The sequence below is a fragment of the Scatophagus argus genome, chromosome 1 (assembly GCF_020382885.2).
Source record: "Scatophagus argus isolate fScaArg1 chromosome 1, fScaArg1.pri, whole genome shotgun sequence".
In the NCBI taxonomy this organism is placed as follows: Eukaryota; Metazoa; Chordata; class Actinopteri; family Scatophagidae; genus Scatophagus; species Scatophagus argus.
This window is the reverse complement of record NC_058493.1, coordinates 22,013,104-22,037,213: the sequence shown is the minus strand read 5'-3', so window position 1 is coordinate 22,037,213 and position 24,110 is coordinate 22,013,104. Positions and strand designations below refer to the sequence as shown.

The 24,110-nt window shown below is 42.9% G+C and overlaps 3 protein-coding genes across 4 annotated transcripts; 2 read left to right on the top strand and 1 right to left on the bottom strand.

Annotated features, from left to right (window-relative positions):
- Positions 1–6,710, top strand: LOC124060582 (immunoglobulin-like domain-containing receptor 1). Its single transcript, XM_046391704.1, has 9 exons — positions 1–272; positions 1,046–1,216; positions 2,072–2,221; positions 2,669–2,788; positions 3,004–3,150; positions 3,454–3,576; positions 3,713–3,897; positions 4,849–5,454; positions 5,604–6,710. Exons 1-9 carry the CDS (start codon positions 227–229, stop codon positions 5,640–5,642), a joined length of 1,587 nt encoding a protein of 528 aa, XP_046247660.1. The 5' UTR covers positions 1–226; the 3' UTR covers positions 5,643–6,710.
- Positions 6,711–8,789: 2,079 nt separating this feature from the next.
- On the top strand, positions 8,790–20,317 carry tmem39a (transmembrane protein 39A). Of its 2 annotated transcripts, none has more exons than XM_046391682.1 (9): positions 8,790–9,084; positions 12,251–12,464; positions 13,188–13,410; positions 14,052–14,135; positions 14,385–14,539; positions 15,502–15,859; positions 16,004–16,191; positions 16,280–16,400; positions 17,381–20,317. In XM_046391682.1, the coding sequence occupies exons 2-9, from the start codon at positions 12,352–12,354 to the stop codon at positions 17,618–17,620; spliced, it is 1,482 nt and encodes a 493-aa protein (XP_046247638.1). In that variant the 5' UTR covers positions 8,790–9,084; positions 12,251–12,351; the 3' UTR covers positions 17,621–20,317. The 2 variants fall into 2 exon arrangements, with proteins under 2 accessions (XP_046247638.1, XP_046247630.1); XM_046391674.1 differs by having other exon boundaries at positions 8,790–9,102.
- Positions 20,318–20,621: 304 nt separating this feature from the next.
- Positions 20,622–23,660, bottom strand: LOC124060575 (serine protease 23-like). Its single transcript, XM_046391691.1, has 2 exons — positions 23,375–23,660; positions 20,622–22,571 (listed from the first exon to the last, which is right to left on the bottom strand). The coding sequence occupies exons 1-2, from the start codon at positions 23,398–23,400 to the stop codon at positions 21,383–21,385; spliced, it is 1,215 nt and encodes a 404-aa protein (XP_046247647.1). The 5' UTR covers positions 23,401–23,660; the 3' UTR covers positions 20,622–21,382.
- Positions 23,661–24,110: the final 450 nt, after the last annotated feature.

The following is a 24,110-nucleotide window of genomic DNA, read 5'->3' as shown; positions in this document are numbered from 1 at the left end:
CTGTATCGGGGTGTGGCTAGAGATGACTGCAGTGTCGGGCATTGACCAAACATAGTACTCAGTCACAAGCTCATAGCGAAACGAGGAACAGCGGAGTCTAAGTGCAGGATGTGACATAAGCTCTTCTTCTTCTTGTCTTGTCATTCTCGGAGTTTGTTTTTTCTCTCTCTCCCTCTTTATTCGGAGCCGAGTTAACTTGCGCGTGTGACTGCGGAGTTTTGTCATCATGCGGGGACTACCTGCCGCGATCCTCCTGCTGTCGTTGCTTAAAGGTAATTTCTTCATTTATTTAGCCCCGCGTGTTGGCATCATGATGGTTTAAAAAGTAAGTCTTGTGAACTTTTTGTGTGTGTGTGTGTGTGTTGAAAAGTTTTCATAATTTCGACTGTGACCAGGCCGGGGGTATCGGTCACATGACCGGTTTTGTTTATTTGATACAAAGATGGATGTCTTGTTTATAGTAGGCCTGCTTGTCCTGCAGTCGGACTACACACTGAGTGAAAAGATGAGCCCACCAAATGTCTTTATTTATTTATTTTTTTTGCAGTTTTCCGCCTCAGTTCCTTATTAATGTCTTATTTTAAGTTGCTGTCACTGACGCCTGCTTACATGACACCCACCTATCAAGTGGTCCATTTATGTTTCTGAACTGCAACCCACCATTTTTATAACCTTCCGTCTAATTTTGGACAGTCACTGTGGCATGTCCACATTCAGGGACAGCTCAACTCAGCAGGCTTCATTCCGTCTTTTGAATGTTTGGTTGAGGTAGTTTCACAGTAAGCCATTTCCTGTGTCTTTGTCTGTGTCACCTGTTTTTCTGGTTCTGCCACTTTAGAAATGAGCTCCTCACTTGAGAGAAACCCTCACTCACACACACTCACACACACGCACACACACTGCTTCATTCTTACCACACTTTTCCTTCTCGGCATTTGGCAAAACGCAGGCTACCAGCAGCCTTTTGGCTTTATTCTCGCTTATACACACACTCAAAAATACACAATGTACTGCATGTAACCACTGGTTTCACATCCCTCCACAGTGTCGGTGTGTATTCAGGTGATTGTTCCTCAGCAGGAGCGCAGCACAGCTCTGTTTGCCTCAGTGATCCTCCGTTGTGACTTCTCCACCTCCGCAAACCTTCAAGATGTTCTGCTCACCTGGAGGTACAAGTCCTTCTGCAAGGACCCTGTGCTGGAGTACTACTCCACGGGTAAGAACTGAGCCAACCACAGCAAACGAGGGCGTAGCGTAGAGAAACTTCCTTTAAGTCTTTCCTCAGTCCCATCAGGATGATGAACTCTGTCCTGTCACTTCAGTGTGTCTTTGGCCTCGTCTAATTTCTCGTCCTCATTTGCGCTAGTTATTGTACGTCATTGTACATTGTATTGTTGTGCATGTATTCGTATACACACTAACTTTTTAGTTCAGGCTCAGTGAGTACACAACACCTGTATTTCACTGTGCATTATGCTTCTGTGATAAATAAAACCACGTCTGTGAGCTGTGATGTAGGCACTTACTGATATAAATGATTTTACATGGTTGATGAAGTCCTTTACTCTGCATTTAGGTATGGTTAGGTTTGTTGACTAGATTTTAATTGAATTACATGAAGGCTTTTGGCCTATATGAAGACTGATGTACTTAGGCACAGCTGTGCTTTGAGATAAAGACTATAATAAGTACTAACACTTGCTCATTACCACCAAACACTAACCATTAACACCAAACACAAATTACAGTGGAGACTGATGGCATGATTGTGCTGTCACGACCAGACCGACGTTCCCTCCAGAGTCAACTAGCGATAAAAATGTCGGACTTCGTTTTATCAAACAATAAAGTCCTGGACTTACTGTCTTTACTGTCCTCGGTGTTGACACCATACAAAATAATGCCAAGTAGGATAGTCAGTACAGCTGGAGAATTTTGTGTTGCTTCATAAAAAGGTTCATTTGATTATTTTACCCAGCAAGCATACAGGTATAAATAAAACAGCTAGGCAGGGATTGGTAGGAAGATTGTCATTTATGGTTATAATGAAAAACCTTCTCTGGTTTCACAGCATACCAGTCCGCACTGCAGTTAGGACAGGACCCATCGAATGACTGTCCAGATCGTCAGCGGACAGTGCGCACTGTGATCCAGAAGAGAGGAAGCAACGAGCCGATCCTGGGAGCAGATTACCGTGAGCGCAAGATCAGCATCCAAAACAGTAAGTGTCTGGTCCCGTCTGGCACAGCTGATGCCAGGCTCAGGACAGCTGTGGCGAGAACGAGATAAAACCGTGTTGAATCATCCTCATTATAAACTCTTAGCTTCATTTATTATTTTCGCCTTTTCCTACTTCGTCATACAGCTAAAAGTCGATTCACTGATTAGTTAATTGACGCGAGAACAAGCTGTTACAGTTTGAACGAGCGATCATCATCATATTTTTTATGCCAAACAAACGACTGGTTGTGGCTGCTTAATTGCCAAAATTGTGTGGATTTTCGCCCACTGTTGTAGTTAGTTGAATGTGTTCTTCAGTTGACTTTTGGTCAGAGAAATTAGAAATTTCACCACAACATTTAATAGAACGCATAAATATTTTTGATATTGATAAAATAACCTACAGATTCATTGTTTTGTGTGTGTGTGCGCGTGTGTGTACACACAGAGGCTGACCTGGTGATCAATGAGGTGATGTGGTGGGACAACGGGGTGTACTTCTGCTCTGTGGATGCTGCTGGAGACACCACCGGAGACTCTGACAAGGAAATCAAACTCATTGTTTACCGTAAGAAACAAAAAGAAGCAATGCATGCTCAAACATACACTCACCGGTTTTATTGTACCCACTGATACCCACCAGCTCTACTGTTGATATTACTAAGCAGAAATGTGTCTGACATTATAGCTTGTTATTGGGAGGTGTAACAAAATGAGAGGTAGAAATAAAATATCCCATTTATAAGAAATCAATTTTTTTGCCTCTTCCTCTCCCCTTTTCAGACTGGCTAACCGTGTTGTTCATCGTCATCGGAGCCCTCCTTCTCATCATCCTTTTCGGTGTCTGCTGCTGCCAGTGCTGCCCTCAGAGGTGCTGCTGCTATGTTCGCTGTCCCTGCTGCCCACAGCAATGCTGCTGCCCTGAGAAAGGTAGAGATCAGACGCCATTTGGAAAACTCTCCTTGTAGGGGCTTTGAAGATGCTTTGACATAAAAACACGAGGGAATGTGCTGCTGATAAGCATTAAATAAATAAATAAATTAGCATATACCCATATCAGTATTAAGAAATCAGTGTTCGCTCGTAGGTAGAAAATGAAAAGATTATTGTCCGCTTTGGAAATCTGTCTCTCTAAAGTCACGTCAGCCATAGTGAAGATTAAGAGCCTGTATATTCAGAGAAGACCTTCATGTACTGATAAATATTAAAGCGTGTGCTGTCCTCATCTTTCAGCGGTGATGCAGCATCGTATGATGAAGGAAGCTCAGAGAGCCATGGCTCCCTGGTTAGGAGGACAGCCAGTATATGGACCAATTAGTCACGCCTCCTCCCAGATGAACCCACTGCTCTACTCAGGTACACACACACACACACACACACACACACACACACAGTGTTGCACAGCAAGTCGGTTGATGAGCACACTGTGGCTTTAAAACCATCAGACTTGTATCACTTACCTTTTGTTTTGTGAATGTTTTTGCGTCTCCAGGATCTGTTTCGGGCAAGAGCATCCCTATGCAGCCCATGCCCCTCCCCCCTCCTCCTCATTCTTCATCTTACGGTATGCCCCCTCCCAGTATCCAGGGCAATCACACCCCTGCCAATACTAATCATATGCTTGATTACCTGGAGAGCCAGGTGAGGGGGATGGATGTGACCAGTCCTCTGCTGCAGGTGTGTAAAGGCCAATGCTCACAGTTTTCTCTGCTCTTCCCAGCTGTTCAAGTGTAAACCCTTGCTGTGACAATTCCTGCATACTTTATTGTAATATTTTTTGTATTTATTTGATTTACCAGTACTGTTACTTTGTGGATGAGTTGGGTCACATTTTTAGCTGTTTAATTTGGACTAAAATTAGTCTCTTGGAGAATCCAATGAATATTTACAGTTGTGCATATTGGCAAACTACCAAACATGATATTTGTTTTTGCAAAAAAAAACAAAAAGCAAAAAAAGTCAGTGCAGGGTACTGACAGTGCAGGATGATTCACTGTGACTTGATTTAAAATTATCACAGATGCAGGAGATGAAATCAGAGTTTTAGGTGATGATAGAAGTCCTGCTAGGATTAGTTTATTTTACACAAAATCCTGTTGGCCGAAAATCAAGTGTTTGTTGTTGTTCCACGCAGCCACACAGGAAGGAAGAGTGAAAAGTCTGCTGTCATAGAGAGAGGTTTCCAAAGCTATTTGACCATTAGACAAGATCTGACAAAGCATACTGGCCACTGATGCAGGGTTTCCCCAATGGAAACTGTTGAGCCGAGGCAGTAGGCCTCCTGCACTCTGGCACCCCAGACACATTTGTCTCCTGAGCAGTTTAGTTAATAGATGACAGCTTAAACTGCAGTCATAACTGCTGTATGTATGGTGTTTGTTATGTGAAATGATGCCTTGTATTTTTTTAATATCTTTTTTTTATTTCATTAACAAAGGATGGCCTTTGCTTCACGCAAGGTGTTGTGTCTTCACTACACAGCAAACCAAAGAACCACAAAGAATTTTTTTGTTATTTTTCAATAGTGTTGATTGATTCTGACTGAACTGTACGTTTGGATTTCACTGAAATGTACAAATTATATTTACTTCTCTATTTCTTCTTCTTCTGGTGCCTTCCTCCCATCAGTCTCAGTCGCCTCCACCCCAGCACATGCAGCAGATCCCACCTCCCCAGCACATGCCCACTACCATTCCATTTTCACCTGGCCCCCCCAGCATGATATCTGCCCTCGATGATGGCCCAATAGAGCGTCGCATCATCACACTTCCACCAATAAGAGAGCAGCAGCCGGGTAGAATCCCACCCCCTGGACCCAAGACTCGCCCCCCGAGCTCGAGCGAGAGCAGCCGCAGCGGCTTTGGCCATCATGGCGAGCGTGGAGTGGCGGGGAGGCGTTACCCCTCACCCCCTCGATCTAGAGGCATTCCCAGGAGCTACAGTGAGGAGGAGCTGGACGGCCGGAGTCGCGGCGGTGCACGAGGAGGCATGGACCGGCCCCGCTCCCGTTCCAGGGATGACCTGTTTGACAGCAGGTCCAGAGGAAACTACTCTCCCCCAGCATCACGGCGCTTGAGAGGAGGGTCCTGGAGCTCGGATGACGAGGGCAGCAGCAGGAGAGGAGGAGCAGGAGGAGGGAGGAGAGGAGGTGGAGGTTGGGCAGACAAACCTCCCAGCTACTCTGAGTATGAACCTGGACAGAAACCAGGAGCACGGAGGAATGGACGCTACTCCGTAAGGCACACGCTGCTTTAGCTGATAGACACACATTTGCTTACATCAACGCACTTACATCAAGCCAAATGTACACACACACACACATTATAAAACAAATTATAGTGATTGCTAGTGAACTGACTCTAAAGTTAGTGTGTCTCTCTCAGGACAAGAGTTCTCGCAGTGGCACCAGCGTCGTCATCTGAGGCCCCCAGCTGTGAAACGCCCTGCGGCCTCTGTGTCAGAGATCATGCACACCTCACTAGAACTGAAAACCGTATTGCCTGGCTGCTGGTAGACTTTTAAATTACACCATTTTATGTATTTAAATAAAACATGAACTGAGCTGTTTTTATAAGTGAGAGGCCAGCAGAAGAGATTCAGAAAATGTGAGCTTGTAGGTGGTAAAGCAAATGTTTTATGTCAGTGAAGAAACCTGTTGACCGGTCGACTATAAGTTTTTGTTTTTTTTTTAAGGTATTGCTCTCTAAGAAAATGTGTCTTAACTGTGAGTACTGAACAGATTTTGGGATAATATTTTCCTCTGCTCGTTAACCCTTCTCAATAACATTCAGGGGAGACTGGGAATAAAAACCTGTTGTTAGATTATTTTTATATTTGTCTTTTAAAATTGAAGATTCTCCTCTTAAACGCTTTTTTTTTTTTTTTTGGCAGTAATACTTTATTTTGATGAAGCCATAAAATACAACCAAGTGTGTAAGAAATAACTCTCAGGGCCAGTGAATAAGCACATTAGAGTTGTTCTGAACTATTTAAACCCATATAAATATGAACAGACTCTTGTGAATGCTGAAATTGTAAATAGTTATTTTTCACCTCCTGCATATGTTGAAGTGACTACAGTGTATTAGTGCTACTAATGTTTTGAAGGTTAAGGTGGCTGTTAGCATTAGCATCTGTTCAAATAATGATAGCGGTTTTTAAACTTTTGCATATAGGATGAATGAATTATCTACATAGAAGTCAAAAACTTGTTGTTTTATAAATTCTGGCTGTCAGCACAATGTGAAAATGTAATATTGTGGGGGTTTTTTCAGTGTACTTTTTTAAAAACTTGCCTGGTTTCATTTTTCAGCCTTTTGCTTGTATCATGCTCCACACTAGCAGAACATCAGTTTCACAGGGGATTTTAGTTCTGACTTGCTTGATATTCCATTGACGCTTTAAGCCTTGTTTTCACATTTTTACACTTGTACAGTCAGTTTGTGTTGATTAATAATATTGATAATAAACACTGTACCTTTTGGGTATAACAGAAGTGTTCATTGTTCTTATTCCCATTTGACTTTGACATGTTTATTAGGGCACAGCTTGGAAAAACTAATGCAGTCTCATTCAGTACAGCAAATTCCACTTCATGAAAGGTTAAAATGTTCAGTTTCTTTTAGAAAGGGGTTCAGCTTTATGGCCATTTTGGAGGTTGTTGTTTGTGGTGATGTTGAATTGTACACATTATGCTGAGAAGTGGTTCTAATATTTTGTCCTTCAGTTTATCAGTAAGCTTAGACTAAATATTAGGAACACCTCTATATAAACATCATACTAGAGAGTACAGGACGGTAGTGGACAACTTTGTCACATGGAGCAGGAAAAACCACCTACAGCTCAATGTGACAAAGACCAAGGAACTGGTGGTGGACCTGAGGAGGACTAAGGCTCCAGTGACTCCTATCAACATCAAAGGGGACACTGTGGAGGTGGCGGAGGAGTACAAATACCTGGGGGTGTACTTAGACCACAAACTAGACTGGTGCAAGAACGTGGACATGGTCTACAGAAAGGGCCAGAGCCGCCTCTACTTTCTGAGGCGGCTGAGGTCCTTCAACATCTGCAGGACGATGCTGAGGATGTTCTATGAGTCGGTGGTGTCCAGTGCCATCACATATGCTGTTGCCTGCTGGGGCAGCTGCCTGAGGGCGAGGGACACAAACAGACTCAACAGAATCATTAAGAAGGCCAGCCATGTTGTGGGAGAGGAACTGGGCTCTCTGACAGTGGTGTCTGAGAGGAGGATGTTGTCCAAAATAAGAACTATACTGGACTTTCCCTCTCACCCTCTCCACAATGTGCTGATCGGCTACAGGAACTCATTCAGCAAAAGACTCTTACTGCCACGATGCACCACAGAGCGACACAGGAAATCATTCCTGCCTGTCGCCATCAAACCGTTAAACTCAGTATAGTGGCCCTTTGCCACTATCCGCGCACGCTGGTTGTTTGACTGGTTTGTACGCGTGCCTGTGTAGGTGTATGCAGGTGTAAATGCATAACACAGCCAATGTCCAAAACACTGCTGATTGTACTCCAGGTTTATTAGGCTTCACAGTCGACGCAAAAAGTACTCACTTTAACCATAACAATTATTCTGACCTGAGAAGTAACACCATGGCACGGTCAAAAACCGTGTGGATTCCCCAGCGTGCACCACTACCCTGATTAACCCACCTCCCTATATAGATACAAACCATGGCCTAATCAAGATACTGCCACCTACTGGCAGAAATGCATACAACACTTGTGAACAAAGAAAATAACCAATTTGGCTCCTACACTCAGCACTGTGACAGACACACTCACTCACTTTATATATACAATGTATATATTGTTTTTTTACACATGTACATACCTGTATTTTAAATTTTCTTAAAAAATTTGAATACAGTGTAAATAACTGTACTTTGAGATTTTAGTTTTTGTTTATCCTATCTTTGTTTATCCTATTTTTATACTCCGCACTTTTCTCCTTTTTGGTCGGGAATACTGCACGTGCAATGTCTGTAAGAACAAGAATTTCCCTTCAGGGATAAATAAAGGAACTCTGATCTGACACTGTATTTCAAGTAGCAGGACATCTTTGAAAGTCACTTTTCAAAAGGTCATTTTTATTAATGCGAGTACAGTGTTTTACCCCCAATATGTCTCATCTGGTTAATCTTGTTGTCACTTGGTTCAACCAAGCACTTTTACAATTTTATTTTGAAAAGCGCTAACTAAATAAAGTTATTATTATTATTGTCATTATTATTATAATATTAAAATCTCTTAAATGGCCACAAAGTTCAGCAGTCAACACCTGTCTAAAACTGGTTCAAACAAAAAAAATAACCTTAATGAAAACTTTACTGCCGGACTGGTATGGAAAACCCTCAGATGCTGCATTGCTTTGGTTAAAATAAGGGCGCTACAATGATCGCTGGGTTATTTAAAAATGTACTCGTAAAAAAAAATTGAATAATTCATACAATTATTAAAATCGAAAGATGACGGCAACACCACTGACTTCAGACCAGCCGTTTGTTTGATCAAACTGCGACTGTGCAGAGCTATTTCTGTCGCGCTCTGATGACGTCGTAGCGAGAGGAGGTGCGGGTTTGCCACGTCGGTCTCTGTGCAACGCACTTACACTGTTCCTCCTGAAGCCCAGAGCTAACTTTTAAAGCCGTCTAGTGTTTTGAACCGGAGACAAAGCGTCCACCCAGCGTTGCCGGTTCCGTCGAAGCCCGTGGCCGCATCAGTGCAGCCGGGTATATTGAGGCTGGAAGGCGTAGAAATGCTCGGTGCTCTCTGGACTCGCCAGGCTGGAAGCCACACAACTGACTGATGCATCCTTGTTCACTTCACCCCACCGTATGTTGTCGATGTTGTGTGAGTAAACTGTGCTACTTTAAGGAGCTGTTTAAACCGTCTGGCTTTGATTCTGCGACTTAACCAGCTAGCTACGAGCTTACACAATACTCTTTTTAACGTCTTTGTTCAAGCGTGCTCCCATGTTTCCGCGGTGGACAAAGTGACAGCGCTGCCCTGTGTCATGATTCAGACAGGCAGCTTTGGTGCATGTCTTAGCAAGTCTCTGGCAACACTGAAGACCCACCTCCAAACAAAGTGTTCCCCAAAGAAAAGTCAGCACAGTCAAACAAACACACCAGGTTTAAACTGCTAGATTTTTGAAACACCATTTTCCCCCCGCTTCTTGGTCGCTTTGTAGGAGCACTTTTAAATAGGAATTGTGGTGAAGTGAATGTTATAAACAATTTGCACTTCCACAATAATGACAAAATACTATCCCGCAATTTCTCCACTGCAGTTAATTTCTCTATCTGACAGTTCCTGTTTTCACTCTTGACTTTCAACTGCAATTTGTGTGTGTGTGTGTGTTTTAACGGCTGTTTCCTGTTCAACACTTTTTTTTTTTATTGTTTTAATGTTAATACTGTGGCTTCACACACTGAAGGCAGATTGTGGCGTAGTATCATCTCCATACTTTTCCACATTACTTGTTTTTTTTAACCCGCTGACCAGTGATGATAAGATACATTGTACAGTATATTTTGTGGTGTGGTTGATTGTGGAATTAATTTCCAGAATATATATCTAAAATATCCAATTTACTGTAATGTAAGACTAAGACCAGGAGCCAATTCTCACATTTGAGAAGCTGGAACAAGAAAAGTGTGAAACATGTGGGTGTTTTTGCTCTGTCATTGACTTATCAAATCAACTGCAGTTGAATGTTCCTGGGGGCCACCTTGTGTCATAACTACATTTCCTGCGATAGCTATAGCAGTCTGCAGCAGGGATGTGTCTTTCTGTCTTTGGGTTTATCAGTTAGTCAGTCAGCATCATCAACAAATTATTTAAGTCACTTTTCAACCAAATTTTTTGTTTGAGTTTCTCTCATCTTACATATCATCGTCACATATGATAGTAACCTGAATATCTTGAAGTAGTGTGTCATCAACAATGACAGAAAACAGAAATGATCTTCAAATTATGACTTTGGAGCTGCTTGAACCTGAAACCGCGTTCACGTTTCCTCGACTGTGAGGAGTCTGTTATCAAAGTTGTTACCACGCAGTGTCCTTGTTTCAGATCGGGCTTTGTTATCTCATCCCCTCCTTCTCTTTCCCCACCTTTCCAGATTCTCTTTTACGTAATATCAAATAAACACGAAAATGTCCCTCAGCAGTGAAATGCAATCATTGGCTTAAGCACTGAAACAAGCTGAGTTTTGCCTCCCTTGTTGCGTTCAATATGGGCCTTTTCAGGCCAACTCTGCGCATTTCTGCAAAACGTTGTCAGTGTTAACAGTAAATAAAACTAACACTGACCATAATTTTTGCATTAAATTCTGACCTTAATGCAACCTTCCATATTTGGACTATTAGTTTTTATACGACTGTCAGTGTGAAGTATCTGTCTGACACCGAGTCAGAGCTAGCTGGTAAAACAACTAGTTTGACATGTAGTAGCATAAGCTCGGGTGTAATCAATGACACTGTTATTTGTGGCTGCGTTTCGTTTTGGTGTGTCAGTATTGTTTAGCTGAAGAGCCACTGTGAACTGGGTCCGATGCTTTGAGAAGTTGGAGATTGGCGACAGCTCCATTTTGGTTTGTTAAGCAGTGATGGGAGGAACCAGGAAGGCTTTTGGTTGGTTCTCTGATCTGGTGGCACTGGTGAAACTGCCTCCATGAAGTGAAACCTACACAGGATAGCCAGTTACTTCGAGTCGATATAATCGCACTCAGCTGCCATTTTATTAGGCACATCTAGCTAAAACTAATGCAGCATAATTCAGCCCTGCAATAAATCCTTCATGGAGGTTGTAATGTTTGGTTTATGTTGAAACTGTTTCAAAGAGGTGTTGATTCAACTGTATGATCAATAAGAGGGAGAGTTACGTTGCGTTATGCCGAGAGGTGTGTGTGTCTAATATTTTTACACCATTTATATCAGCAAGGTTAGAATAAATATTAGCAACACCTCTCAGACTAATGCAAAACACTTAAAATTGTCCGATCAACTGCGCAAAACTCTTAAGTCAGTTTAGTGTCGTAGCAAGTATTTCTAATTACTAAATATTTCTAATTAATATTAAAACAAACACAACCTCAGTTAACGTCCCAACTTACTTTATTTTATTGAAATGAGACATTGAAGTAAGGGTCTGTTTCGTGCTACATTTGCCATATATTTGATGTGGCTATTATCAAATGAGTAAGTTGAGTAAGCTGGTCTTCTTTGTAAAAATTCACTTTAATTCACTTAAATCATGACACACCTGGATATGGATGGACCCCCCCCTCCACCCCCCGTTAAATCGTTTCCGTGGGGAAACTCTGTCAGGTTGGAGAGGGCTGATAAGTGCTGCTGGTTTATGTCATGATAACCTGTCGTGTCCTTCATTCAAAGTAGGTTTGATAAGGCCTGATAAAATCGGCACCAAACAGTCAAATGACTGGGTGTTGAGTCCAACAGAACTGACGTCCTTTCGCTTCTTTAAAGCCCAGTGGACGAACAGGAATGTGTTTGTGTATTTCAAAGTGAAGCAGATTGTCATGCTGGAAGAAATAACCAAACCACAGCCAGTTCGAGCTTTTTCGGTTATTTCACAGGTGCTGTGGCTTTATCTTTATTTAACATCAGCGTTGGCTGGTGGGTTGTGGTATTTCAGATGGCCATTGATAACGCAGCATTTTGCTGCAATGCTGATTGACAAACTTGATGGAGACAGTAAAACAAGTGTAAAGAATTAAACCAGTAGAACGCAGAAAAACAAAACAAAACTGCGAACCAGCACGTGTCTAGTAATTCTTCCTCTAATTAACATAGCTGCTGTTTACTTACTGTATATGTGATGTAAAGTAAATACCTTGTTATTTAATTATACAGTTTGGCTGCAGGGAACTGTGTTGTCTTTTCTAATATTGATTAAGCCTCAGGTTTTTTTTTTTGAAAATTCTAATCAGTTTACTTTTCCTGTTCTGACTCTGTCTTTTGGTTTCCCTTTGCAGTGGCCTGGCTGTACATGGTGGCTCATTAAGGAGAACGAGAGGAGTCCCCGCGGCTGTTGGTTGGTGGGCGGCGTCCGTGGTTGCCACGGTAACGGGCGACCATGCCAGGGGGTCGCAGGGGTCCCAGCAGACAGCAGCTAAGTCGCTCTGCTCTGCCGTCCCTGCAGACACTGGTTGGGGGCAACCTCGGCAATGGTACAGGCCTCAGGAACAGGTGCGAATGAATTTAAAGGCTTTTTCGTAATAACACACTGTGAGCAGTTTGTGGACCAGCCTCTGTTTTGCACTGTAGATCTTGTGGCAGTAAGTCTTTAATGCTCATTGTTGTCCCACTATGGTGCAAGTTTGACTCAAGAACATGTAGCATTAGGAAATCTTAGCACTTAAATTAACCTTAACTTACCTCACTTTGGTAATTCAAACTGCAGCTTAAATATTAGTTGAATAATTGAAGAAAATATTATCTGTAGTAATTAATTGTTGTTTCAGTCATTTCCCAGGAAAATAAAATACCAGACCTTGTCTTGTTCAGCTTCTCATATTAATTTCCACTTCATATCACCGTAAACTGAACGTTTTGAGTTCAGTTGTCTTGTTTCTCAAAACAAGACATTTGAAGATGTCACGTTTGATTTTTCACAATTGCTTGACGTGTAAATGAAGAAATGACTAATGAGGCCAAGTTAGTTCAGGCAGTCTGCCACTCAGATGACTTGTGTTTTTCATGCAAACTTTTATCCTGCCGATCCATGATTTTATGCAGAGCCACAACGTATTATTTTTCCCCTTTCTTATGGTTAGGGTTTAAGCATTAGAAGCTTTTGTTGTGTGAAGGTTTTTATCTTTTTTATTCCAAACATCTTGCTGGAGGTGTGTGATCTGCATCACAGATAAATATCTGTGTGTGAGCGCTTGTGTTGACTGTGTCTTCTCTCAGGAGCAGTAACTCGGTGGGTCTGTCCGCCCCCCCTCTGTCGGCCCTCATCACGCCGGAGCCTGTCCGTCACTCGAGGATCCCCGAGCTACCGTTGGACAGCAGTCTACTATTTGAGTTCCTGCTCTTTCTTTATTTGCTGGTGGCCTTGTTTGTCCAGTACATAAACATCTACAGGACGGTCTGGTGGTACCCATACAGCCACCCTGCTGCCTCTACCTCACTTGTAAGCACAAACACACACACACACACACACACACACACACACAACCACAACCAGCTGTCTTGTTTCTGGCAGCCCTAACTTTAAAAATGAAAAACCCCAAGTTGCTAACCACACTAATCTGGAGCTTAAACACTTGATATAAAAAAAAATAGGAAAATAGGCACATGCTTTTTGTTGAACATAAACATATTACAGAGTATATACACTCACTTTTAGTTACTGCTGCATAATCTGCAGAATTTTTTTTTTTTCACTTTAAGTCTTAGCTCTACTTTTTTAATTGGAAACAAATTCTATGCAGTGGTTGAGACCTGTAATGAACAGTATGTTCTTACAGTTAGAAGTACAACTTTTAAATGAGAGGGAAAATCTTTGGTTACAAAAAAAAACTCTGTAGTTTTTTTGTTTTTTTGAGTTGAATTTCAAATTGGCCAAAATAAATGAACCTTACGCTAAAGGATGTTTGGCAAAAGTGTCAGGTTGTGCAGGTTTTCTCACTGTCACTGCATACACAAACAATGTTTTGTACTTAGAGCTCATAATATGACAGGTATTTGTCAGGCAGGATCGGTTTTAACTTAATATGTACTATTTAAAACAAAAAAAAAAAGTCTTCATGGAAATCTGCTTTGTTCCTGCAGAACTTTCATCTAATGGACTACCACCTGGCTATCTTCATCACAGTCATGTTGGCCAGGAGGCTTGTTTGGACAATTGTTTCAGAGGTAAACACATAGACATGTATATGCAGCTAACACATCTCTACTGTTTTTATATTATATAGCGTTGTTTATATTTATATTTATTTTGTTAGGCAATTGGGCTTATACCGGGACCGGGGAAACTAATTTCGTTCCACTCATGTTCTACGTGTGTGAAATGACAATAAAGCTCCTTGAATCCTTGAATCAATACACACAGAACCCTGTGGTGTGTGTGTTAGCTGTGAGCCCATTCTGTCGTGTCTCGTCCAGGTGTCTCAGAGCAGCGGCGGATCACTGCTCCGCTATGTGGTTCTGATCGCAGCTCGGCTCAGCCTGCTGACCATGTGTGGCTGGGTGCTCTGCTGGACGCTGGTCAACCTCTGCAAGAACCACTCTGTGCTCAACCTGCTCTTCCTGGGATACCCGTGAGTCTTTAATACCACTCAACACCGACAGTCAAAATCCCAGGATGTGCTTGTGCACACTGGGCCATGTGACCATTTATCAAAGCAAGAGCGTTTACGCCTGTTCTGAAAGGCCAAGACTGGAGGAGGGGTGAATAGGCTTGAGGGGCCTGACGCAAAGAATCAAACCGATGAAGAAAACAGTGCACACTTTCTCTCCTCGAACGCATTCAGTTGTTCACACACAAACTGAAGCAGTTGCGTGAAGTTCAGTCTCTGCGTACTTTCTCTCCTCTGTACGCTGCACACTGTGCAGTGATGTATTGTCGATTTTGAAAGGAAAATGTCAGATTTGGCGAACCAGTAAGCACTTTGTTTGAAGCATAGTGATGGTTTAACTGGCCTGTATACACAGTACCCACATGTATGGAGGAGGCAAAGTGCTAACTGGTTGAAATGTAAGTGTCCACATGAACCATATTCATATTAACACCTGACCCAGATTGTCTTTGTTCTTTATCTTTGATTATTTTAAAGCCAGAAATGGAGTCAGCACAGCACCTTATGTGTTATGTGTTTTCAGTTTTTCTAGTTACTGCAGCATCCGAGTCTGAAGAAATCACGAAAAAACTTAATTTCAGTCTGAGTTCTTTGTGTTTTGATTCTGTTTATGTGCCAGAGGTCAAGGAGTGAATCCGATACAAAACTTTGCTTTCATACACAAAACATGACGCGGCTGGTGGAAGCAAAGCCTGATCTTATTAACTTAGAAATAAATTCCTTTAATTTATCTCAAACCGCACAATTATTTCTGTAGTGGGCTTGTTGCTATTGTTTGTTTGTCTTTTTTAATGTGTTGCACCATTTTAAATATGCATGACGTTTTCACATCGTACATTTTTTCATCCTGCCATCATTAGAAACTAAAACCCGTTGCTCTATTCTCTTGTCCTTGTTCGCTCACCTCCCTCCTTCCGTGCCAGTTTCGGTGTGTACGTCCCACTTTGCTGTTTCCATCAGGAGGGAGCCAAAAGCCAAACAGCACCAGCTGACTGCGAATACCCAGCCGACCACCAGCAGACTGAACTCACGGAGACCCCTTTCTTTCGCCCACGCGACTTCCTCTTCCTGTTACGGGAGAACCTCAGAGAGCAGTTTTCCAGCCCCCCACACATGCCAATTCACACCTGCCCACCACACACTCACGCACACACGCCAGAGTTGATTCGAGCAGAGGTAGAGGAGCTGAAGAGCGACTTCAACCGGCGAATCAAGGAAGTGCTGTTCAACTCCCTGTTCAGTGCTTACTACGTAGCCTTTCTGCCCCTCTGCTTTGTCAAGGTTGGTATCAGTGACTTTTCTTTTTTCCCCTTTTCTTATGGTTGATGCTTCAGTAGCTCCCAGTTTGCCCACAGTGTTGCTTATATTCTTGTTAACTTTTAGAAGAGTTTATCTGTCTCTAATGCAGTACTTCCATTTCCATAGAGCACTCAGTACTATGACATGCGCTGGTCCTGTGAGCACCTGATCATGGTGTGGATCAATGCATTTGTGATGCTGATGAGTCAGCTGCTGCCCCCCAGCTACTGCGACCTGCTCCATCGCTCGGCGGCTCACCTGGGCCGCTGGCAGAAACTGGAGCACGGCTCGTACAGCAACGCACCACAGCATGTGTGAGTGGCCCTATGTGAACACGCAGAAATTTAAAAAATGACTCTGCTAATGGTCTGCCATTAACTGTGATTTTGATATGTTTTGCAGGTGGTCAGAAAGTACTATTTGGCCTCAGGGGGTGTTGGTACGACACAGTAGATGTCTTTATAAGGCAGTCGGACCCTATAATGTCGCTCTGCCCTCCGATGTGTCCCATGCAAGATTTTATGTGAGTTTTTGTGCTTTCTAAAATAGCAATAATGAACCGTACACCATAGTGAATGCTCAAAGAGTGGACAAACTGCTAACACTCATACACAAAGGGATCTCCCATATTCGATAATGAATGATTGATTGTCCCTGTTAACCCCTCAAGTGTAAAGCATCCTTACGGCGACATCATCTAAAAGCTTGACGATGCATTGAGATGCGGGGAGAAGCAGTTTTGTGCCTTTACAGGTGGTGAAAAGTTTTACCCCGTAGTAACAGTGTAAGAAAACATCAATACGTAGGGTAAACACCACCTTTTGAAACAATATACGTGTTTACAGTATTGTACCATAGTGCAGTGTATTGAATTATAATCCCTGTATTATATTAGCATATAGACAAACTTCTTGCCAGTACACAGCCATGTTGGTTTAAATTTACATATTGAACAATGAGAGCAATTTAATATAGTGCTGCAATAATGATTATTTTCGTTATCTGCACGTTAGCTTTTTTTTAAATTGATAATTTAGTCTATAAAATGTCATGAAACAGTTAAAAATGTCCATCTCAATCCAAGGTGGCATCTTTTTTCGTCTCATAGTCCAACACCTCGAGATATTCAGTTTGCAAGCTGAAAATCGTCACATTGGAGAGAAACTGACACCATTGTCAGTGGTCGATGTTTTTGTTTTAAAAATTACTTAGACGGTAATTGTTTAAATGGTTGCCTATGGTTTCCTGTTGATCAACTGATTAATCTATCAATATAATACCATAGAGCCTCAGCTCTCCGTGTCTGACTGCTTTTCCAGACCAGATCCTGAGGTTTAACCCAATGCGTTCACACAGACTGATTACAGTGGCAGGCTGTATAATTCTGCATTACATGGTTCAGATGTTCATTTTATTGTGTCCATGTTCTACATGTCAACTTTTTGTGTCTTTGATCATCTATATGGTCTGTAATTACATTTGTTCTTTGATTTTCCTCTTCAGTTCCTGTTCCACAAGCCATTGCGGATCCTGAACCTGCTGATCTGGATTGAGTCCAGTGTGGTTTTGTACCAGTTATACTCTCTGCTGCGTTCTGAGCGCTGGAACCACACTTTGTCTCTGGGCCTTATTCTCTGCTGCAACTACTATGTCCTTTTTAAACTGCTCCGAGACCGCATTGTGCTGGGAAAAGCCTACTCCTACCCTCTGTCCTCCAGCAGTTTGGGGCTCAAGTCGCAGTAAAGGCTCTTCACAGTGAGAGCTCAGCTGCGAGCTCTGGATGTGGAGAAGGCTGGAAGTCTGGTAGAAAGAGTGGAGGGGTGGATTTAGTGCTAACGCTTGGAGGTTAAGGGACAGACTGTGAACTCATAATCGTGTTTTGATACGGTTCTATTTTTAATGCAATGTTTATATACCTATTTAAAAAAATATATTTTTATTTTGTATACTGTTTAAAGTTACACCGGGCATTACCCGCCGACGACATCGTCATGTTGTGTTATGTTGTTGCTAGGCGACAGGGAAGTCAGGGAATGCCAGGAGGTAACTTTCACCAAAGATATTTTAAGTGCAGGTGGCCAATCACGGAGCGGACTTGGCTTCTGACAGTCACTTCAACCAGACGAGGGGTTCAGAGCAGTGGAAGGAGTTTCCTGAGATTCCTGATTGAACTGTTGTTCTTCAGCTCTGAGGCTGGTGAGACTGGTGCAGGTCTTTGAGGTAACATCAGCAGGGTGCGGACACGGTTGCTGCTCAGAGTGTTTTCACTGTTGATTTTTAAGATAAAGTTCAGCATTTTGGGGAGTGCGCTTATTGGCTTTCATGTGGAGAGTTGAATGAGAAGATAGGAAGGAGGCCACAGCACTTGGACAGTCAGCTTAACATTAGCACAGTGACTGTACCAAGCCTAGCCTAGTTCTGTCTAACGCTGAAAAATCTACCTGCCACCACCTCCAAAACTCACTAATTAATATGTTAGGTCTCCTTTGTTTATTCAAACAAAAATGACAGCTTGCCATTTTACAGGGGGTTGTAGGTTGGACTGCTATGTGGTTCTGTGCCGTCGCCAGACAGCCACTGAGACTGCAGTAAGTTACTGTGCCCGGCCAGTGGAAATGGTCTGGCATATTGCTTCCTGCAAAATGAACGGTAGCTGCGACTAAAACAAAGGAGAGGTAACATGCCAATTCAGGAACTTCAGAGGTTGACAAATTTATTTTATTTTAAACCAATGGGCAGAGCCAGGCTAGCTGGTCCCTCTTGTTACCAGTTAAGCTAACCGGCTGTCTGAGGTAGCTTCATATTTAATGAAAAGACACGAGAGTGGTGTAGTCACATGTTACTTGCTGCCGGAAAGCAAGTGCTTTTCCCAAAATTTTGAACTTATGCTTTACGCAGAGCCTCAGCTTGAATTTTTACTGTTAAGTGAAATAATACTTTCCTCCAAACTGACTTGCAGATCAGTCTGTGGGGAAAAACCCTTTAGGTACTCTCGTCCACTGCCTGTTCTACTCATTCACTTTATTACTGTATCTGCTTGTTTCCCCTCATCGGCCATTTGGAAGGCAGTTACAGCACCAGCTTTTACAAATGTACACCAGCATGTCCACAAGTGAGAAGGGATTGAGGTACAGTTGGCGTCCTGACATTCAAAGCGCACCTAAAAATGTCAAAAAACACGACTGACCCTGGGTGTGGTTACTTAAAAGTGCACAGTTTGAAGGTCTGCTGCTGTGACCAGGTGATTTTTAAAGTTAAAAAAATGATGTCGAATCACGCTGAAAAACTCCAGGATTAATTTGTCTTCTTAAAGGTCACCCACTCACTCTTTATTTAATTAAATTTTTGTGGCTGAATGTTTAAACCGTAATGGGATTGAGGACCACATCACATGAGGTCCATCTCTTTGCAGACAGGATGTGGATAACAGAACAAATGTGGCTAATAATAAAGATTTATGTAGGTACGTCCCAGCACTCCCCCCGCCCCAAATATATCACTAACTGAAAATACATTAGCAGTGGTAAGCTCCCTAATGGATTTGGTAGCAGAGGGTGTTCTAATGAAGTTTTCATGGGAGATAAAAATCAAAAAGTGGAGACGGTTTAACGGGGGCGAGGAAAGATGATGTGTGTGTTACCTTCACGTATTCTCAGTTACCAGAATGTCATTACAAACAGGCTGCCTTGCATTGTCATCTTGTCTGTTGAGCCACACTTGTTGAACATCCTCATAATCTCAGTTACGTTCCTCTTTATGAGCCTCTTCTCCTTCCCCGGCTCTAATCTGCAGTCACTGCATAACTTCTGGGCAATATTAATTACTGTTGTCGGACTGATCAGCTGTCCATTGTTCAGTAATTCCACAGTGACAGCTTCGGCCAGGTTTCAGGCTGAGTGTAAACAAGGTGGAGGAAAGTATGATGAGATGAAGATGAATCAGAGATGAATCAGTGTGCACATCTGGATCACAGGTGCTGCTCTGTGCCTCAGTGTGAAAAATCTTTGATAATGAGCAAATACCGCGTGTGCCCATTATTTTGCTTTGTCTGCCAGCTTGGCTCTAAAGTCAGCTCCTTGGTGCTTATCTTTTTTGCTTTTTGTTTTGTTTTTTTTCCATCAGTTTCCACCTGAATGTAGCAGATTTTTCAACTGAATGTTGCTGGAGATTTGAACTGGCATGCATTTGTAGTTGGGAGCACCATCCTTCCCCTGAGCACCACCACTGACATTTCAGTTTCTTGTGGGTGTACTGTAAACTTCACCCAGTAAAAGGAGAGCTTCAGACTACTGGTTGAACCTGTTGTTGAATGTCTCAGAGCTGGAGAAGTCATAGGAGCTGGTCCTCATAGTTCGGCTTTTTTCAGTATTCAGTTTCCCCTACAGCATCTCTGAAAATGCTTTTTGACATCTGAAATAAAACCAACGGTGTTTCAACACTGACTGTGTTGTGTGTGATAGTTGCACGAGCAGACGGAGAAGAAATATGGGACACAGTTGCTTATTTCAAAGCATATATTTCATTCAGCTCACCACAGCTCTTCAATCTCTGAAACAAATAATGTAATTTCACAAATGTTAAACAAGGAGAAAGTAAAAAGTGCTCATGTAGGCATATGCAGAAGGTGGCGCAACTGTCATTGCGGACACTTGCAGTGTTTTATGTTGGCCACCAGAGGGAGCTATGCATTAAAGTATAAGACGCAACAAAATTGTGCTTCATGTGACAAATCTGCAGCCTTGGCAAGAGTTATCTGCAATCATTTAATATCATTCTGTGTCACAAGTTACATGTTATTCCAAAACAATTGATTCAGCTGTATATTATGCCTTTACATAACTAGTGTGCCCACTGACAGGAGATACATGATAGTTTGGAGTGAAACTCAGCATCTTTGGTAGCTGATTTGTACATTCATCCACAAAAGTCATTTACAGTAGAAAAACTTCAAGAATTTTAACAGTGCAATCTTTAGTGTTAGCACAATTTAAAAAAAAAAAAAAGAAAAAAAAAGAAAGACTATGATGCATAGTTTAACCATTTGTTTTGTTTGTTTTTGTTTTTTTTCCAGTCCTGCAGCTTGTAATGTGATGAGTCGTGTATTCCAAAATCATCTTTTCTACATCAGTCCACGTCTGCTCGGCTCTAGTTAACTTGATACTGAGCAGACGAACCCGATTCTGTTCTGTGAAACCACATTTTCTCACTTAAAACGAACACCACTAACTTTTACACGGTTCAGAAATGTGAGTGAAGATGCAAAACTAAGCAAAAGTAAATGAACACATCCTGTTTACATAATTTAGTATCATTACTGATATTTGCATGGGGGCAACAAACAAATTTTGTTATTTACAGTGATGCTGCATCTGTCCTACAGGTAGTTGGGTGAAAAGTTTGGATTCTCGTGGCCCCAGTATTGCAGTATGATGTATGAGGACGTGGTGGTCCTGTGGTTTCTTCAGCTACACTCCTGTGTCCTCATCCTCCGTCTCCACCTTTTCCTCAACCCTCTCTGCAGTCCACAAAGTTTCCTTTTATCCAGTAGCAGATCTGAGCATATTTGAGAGGTGTGATCCTCACTGCTACATTAAATTCCTGAGACGCTCCTTGTCGCTCCACCCACTGATGCCCAGAAAACACACCTATCACCTTCCGCTCCCAGCGCCGGCGCCGCCCATCCCACATCCGGGCGTAGACTCCGGATCCGCTGGCCCCGGGTTGTGCATCACAGTGCTGGTACAGCAGGTCTGGAGTCTCCTCACCGGCCCGACAGAACCGGTACACCAGCTGGCCTGGACGGTCATTATCAAATCCTGAGAAGTGGACTCGTCGACCAGGCAGCCTCTGGGCCGGGGGACTGACTCCTAACTTCATGTGGCGGCGTTTGTGGGGTTTCTTGAGTTCAAGCAATGCATAGTCATAGTCCATCCCAATGTCATTAGCATTCCCTTTAATCCATCCTTTGGGAACATGGGTGCGCTTGGCTCTGATCCACTGGAACTTCATTTTGTCGTTGGTTGGTGGGGCGTAAGGAGCTGGGCCCCCTTCAACATGGTTGGTGAAGTTGGAGGCAGGGTAAAAGGAAGACGGCTGTGAGTCTCGTTGCTTGGTTTTCAAAAACCCAACCCGAAGCCTCTGGGCTCCTTTCACATAGTTTTTACCATCATGAACACAGTGAGCAGCTGTGAGAACATGACGGTCCCCCACTAACGTACCAGAGCACCCGGTAGACAGTTTGACGGACACTGAGAATGGATATTTAAGCAGGAAGTTCTGCCCAGCAATGCTAAAACGCCCATCGTGTCCAAAGATCTGTCGCTTTCTCCTGATGTGTGCTCGTCCAGACTTCCCAGACGACCCCGAGGAGTAGGCCAGGCTTGTGTTTGAACTGGGGTTGTAACCATAGATCCCAACAGTGGTTTCAGTAAGTTGACCGTCAGAGTGGAGTGTCTCATAGGCCAGGAGGCCCCACAGGTCCCAGTAACTCGGACGAGGGGCTCTCTTATGGCATTCTGGATCACAGGGGGAGCTGACATCCAAGCGTGCCAGAGACAGGAAGTGAGGGGATGGTCGGACCTCCGTCTGCTGTGGGAGGACCACAGGGACACGCTGGAGAACCCACTGGGGCTGGGAGGCGGAGGAGGAGGAGATAACAAGAGGAAGGAAGAGGAGAAACAGGAGGGAGGTAAACCTGTGGATGTACAGGAGGACAGATCAGGTTACCTTCTTCACTTAAAAGATGAAACGTGGTTCACTGTGGTGCTCGACTAATCCGGTGTCAGGCCCCACGTCTCCGCAGACCTCAAATGGTTCTGATAAACATGACGGGATGTCTGGGTCCTTGTTATTGTTTGCATTAAAAAAAAAAAAAAATGATACTCATTCCTAAAACCAGCATCATGGATTTACAAATATGGGAGTTGAGCGAGGCCATTTCCACTTGGAGAATTTTTATCTGCGCTGGAATTTGGCAGCTGTGCACTGTTTTTAATGCTGCGAATATGACAGACAGGGCAAAGATCAGGCTTTATAGGGTCTGATGGAAAATTCCTGAAGTGGCCTGAGGGACTGGCCTTGAGCCTACAAGTGTCTAAATAACATTTTGTTGCACAGAACAGAGACTCAACAAAAATAAGTTTAGGGTGATGCAAGCCCTGGTTTGGTATCTTAAACCCTCACGTGCCTTCGTCTTTCTCTTCCTGTCCTTACGTGTAGGACTCAGAGCACAATACTGTCATGAGGAGTCATGCGAAATGGTTTAATCAAGTCTCATGTTTAGAATGGCACCTCTGCATCTTGCAAACACTAAGTAAAATGCATATTTGGATTATTTTAAGAAGAATTGCTAATAATATTCTGTAAAATTATTGTTCATCAGTAGTTTTCGTTTAGAATTTTTTTTCTCATCCATCCTGTACAAATTTCCCCCCGATTATTATGTTCTAACTTTTCTCAGTCCCTTCGTTACTCAAAGACAAACACCAGGTGACTTACCGGGGGAGCGCAGCCCGGGAGCGCATGATTTGACTTCTACAGGTGAGCTTGTGGTTCAGCACTGAGGGGACAACTCCCCCCTCAAACCAGAACAGGCAGAGCCCGCGATGGGAGTCAAACTGGTCAACAGTCCCGCTTCAAAAAAAAAAAGGTGAACTTCTAAGCTCAGCTTCTCTCAAGACCTGGCGACTTGATTTAATCCGCGACGGTTTGGAGACGTCAGACAGCTGGGCGAGAGTTGGATCATGGTGCGCGGCGGGAGGAGGTGGTCTTCCGTCTGTCTGGAGCTCACGTTATCACATCTGCCGACGCGGATGCTCAGAGTGAGTACGTCCGACCCCGACACGGTCATGTGACACATCACATCACTGCTGGCTTAAACTTGCTGCTTTTTAACGTCGTGCGCATTTCAGGCTTAATTGTAACGGTAGGAAAGCCTCAATCCGATGCGGGTCATCACTCGATTTTAATGAGAGCTGCAATTTATGCTTACTTTATCGATTAATCTGTTTATAGTTTTGTCTGTAAAATTTGCAAGTTCCCAGAGACCAAGCTAACACATTTAGTTTACCTACTGTGTCTAAACAATAAACAGCCCAAAGTTTTACTTACAGAGAAGAGACTGTTTGACAGATGAATCTTTAATTAACAAATTGTTTTAGCGCTGACCTTTATTAAAAATGGTTTTGTAATCCAAAACTAACAGATATAACAGAAACAGATATGAGGAATAAGT

What these genes read in the sequence shown, in the direction of transcription:
- tmem39a (XM_046391682.1), top strand. Translation starts at nt 12,352, where the DNA reads ATGCCAGGGGGTCGCAGGGGTCCCAGCAGACAGCAGCTAAGTCGCTCT. An exon ending in GGTACAGGCCTCAGGAACAG is followed by an intron (nt 12,465 to 13,187) that starts GTGCGAATGAAT and finishes GTCTTCTCTCAG; the next exon opens with GAGCAGTAACTCGGTGGGTC. An exon ending in TGTCCCATGCAAGATTTTAT is followed by an intron (nt 16,401 to 17,380) that starts GTGAGTTTTTGT and finishes TTTCCTCTTCAG; the next exon opens with TTCCTGTTCCACAAGCCATT.
- LOC124060582 (XM_046391704.1), top strand. Translation starts at nt 227, where the DNA reads ATGCGGGGACTACCTGCCGCGATCCTCCTGCTGTCGTTGCTTAAAG. An exon ending in CCTGCTGTCGTTGCTTAAAG is followed by an intron (nt 273 to 1,045) that starts GTAATTTCTTCA and finishes ATCCCTCCACAG; the next exon opens with TGTCGGTGTGTATTCAGGTG. An exon ending in CAAGATCAGCATCCAAAACA is followed by an intron (nt 2,222 to 2,668) that starts GTAAGTGTCTGG and finishes GTGTACACACAG; the next exon opens with AGGCTGACCTGGTGATCAAT.
- LOC124060575 (XM_046391691.1), bottom strand. Translation starts at nt 23,400, where the DNA reads ATGCGCTCCCGGGCTGCGCTCCCCCG. An exon ending in TCCCGGGCTGCGCTCCCCCG is followed by an intron (nt 22,572 to 23,374) that starts GTAAGTCACCTG and finishes GTACATCCACAG; the next exon opens with GTTTACCTCCCTCCTGTTTC.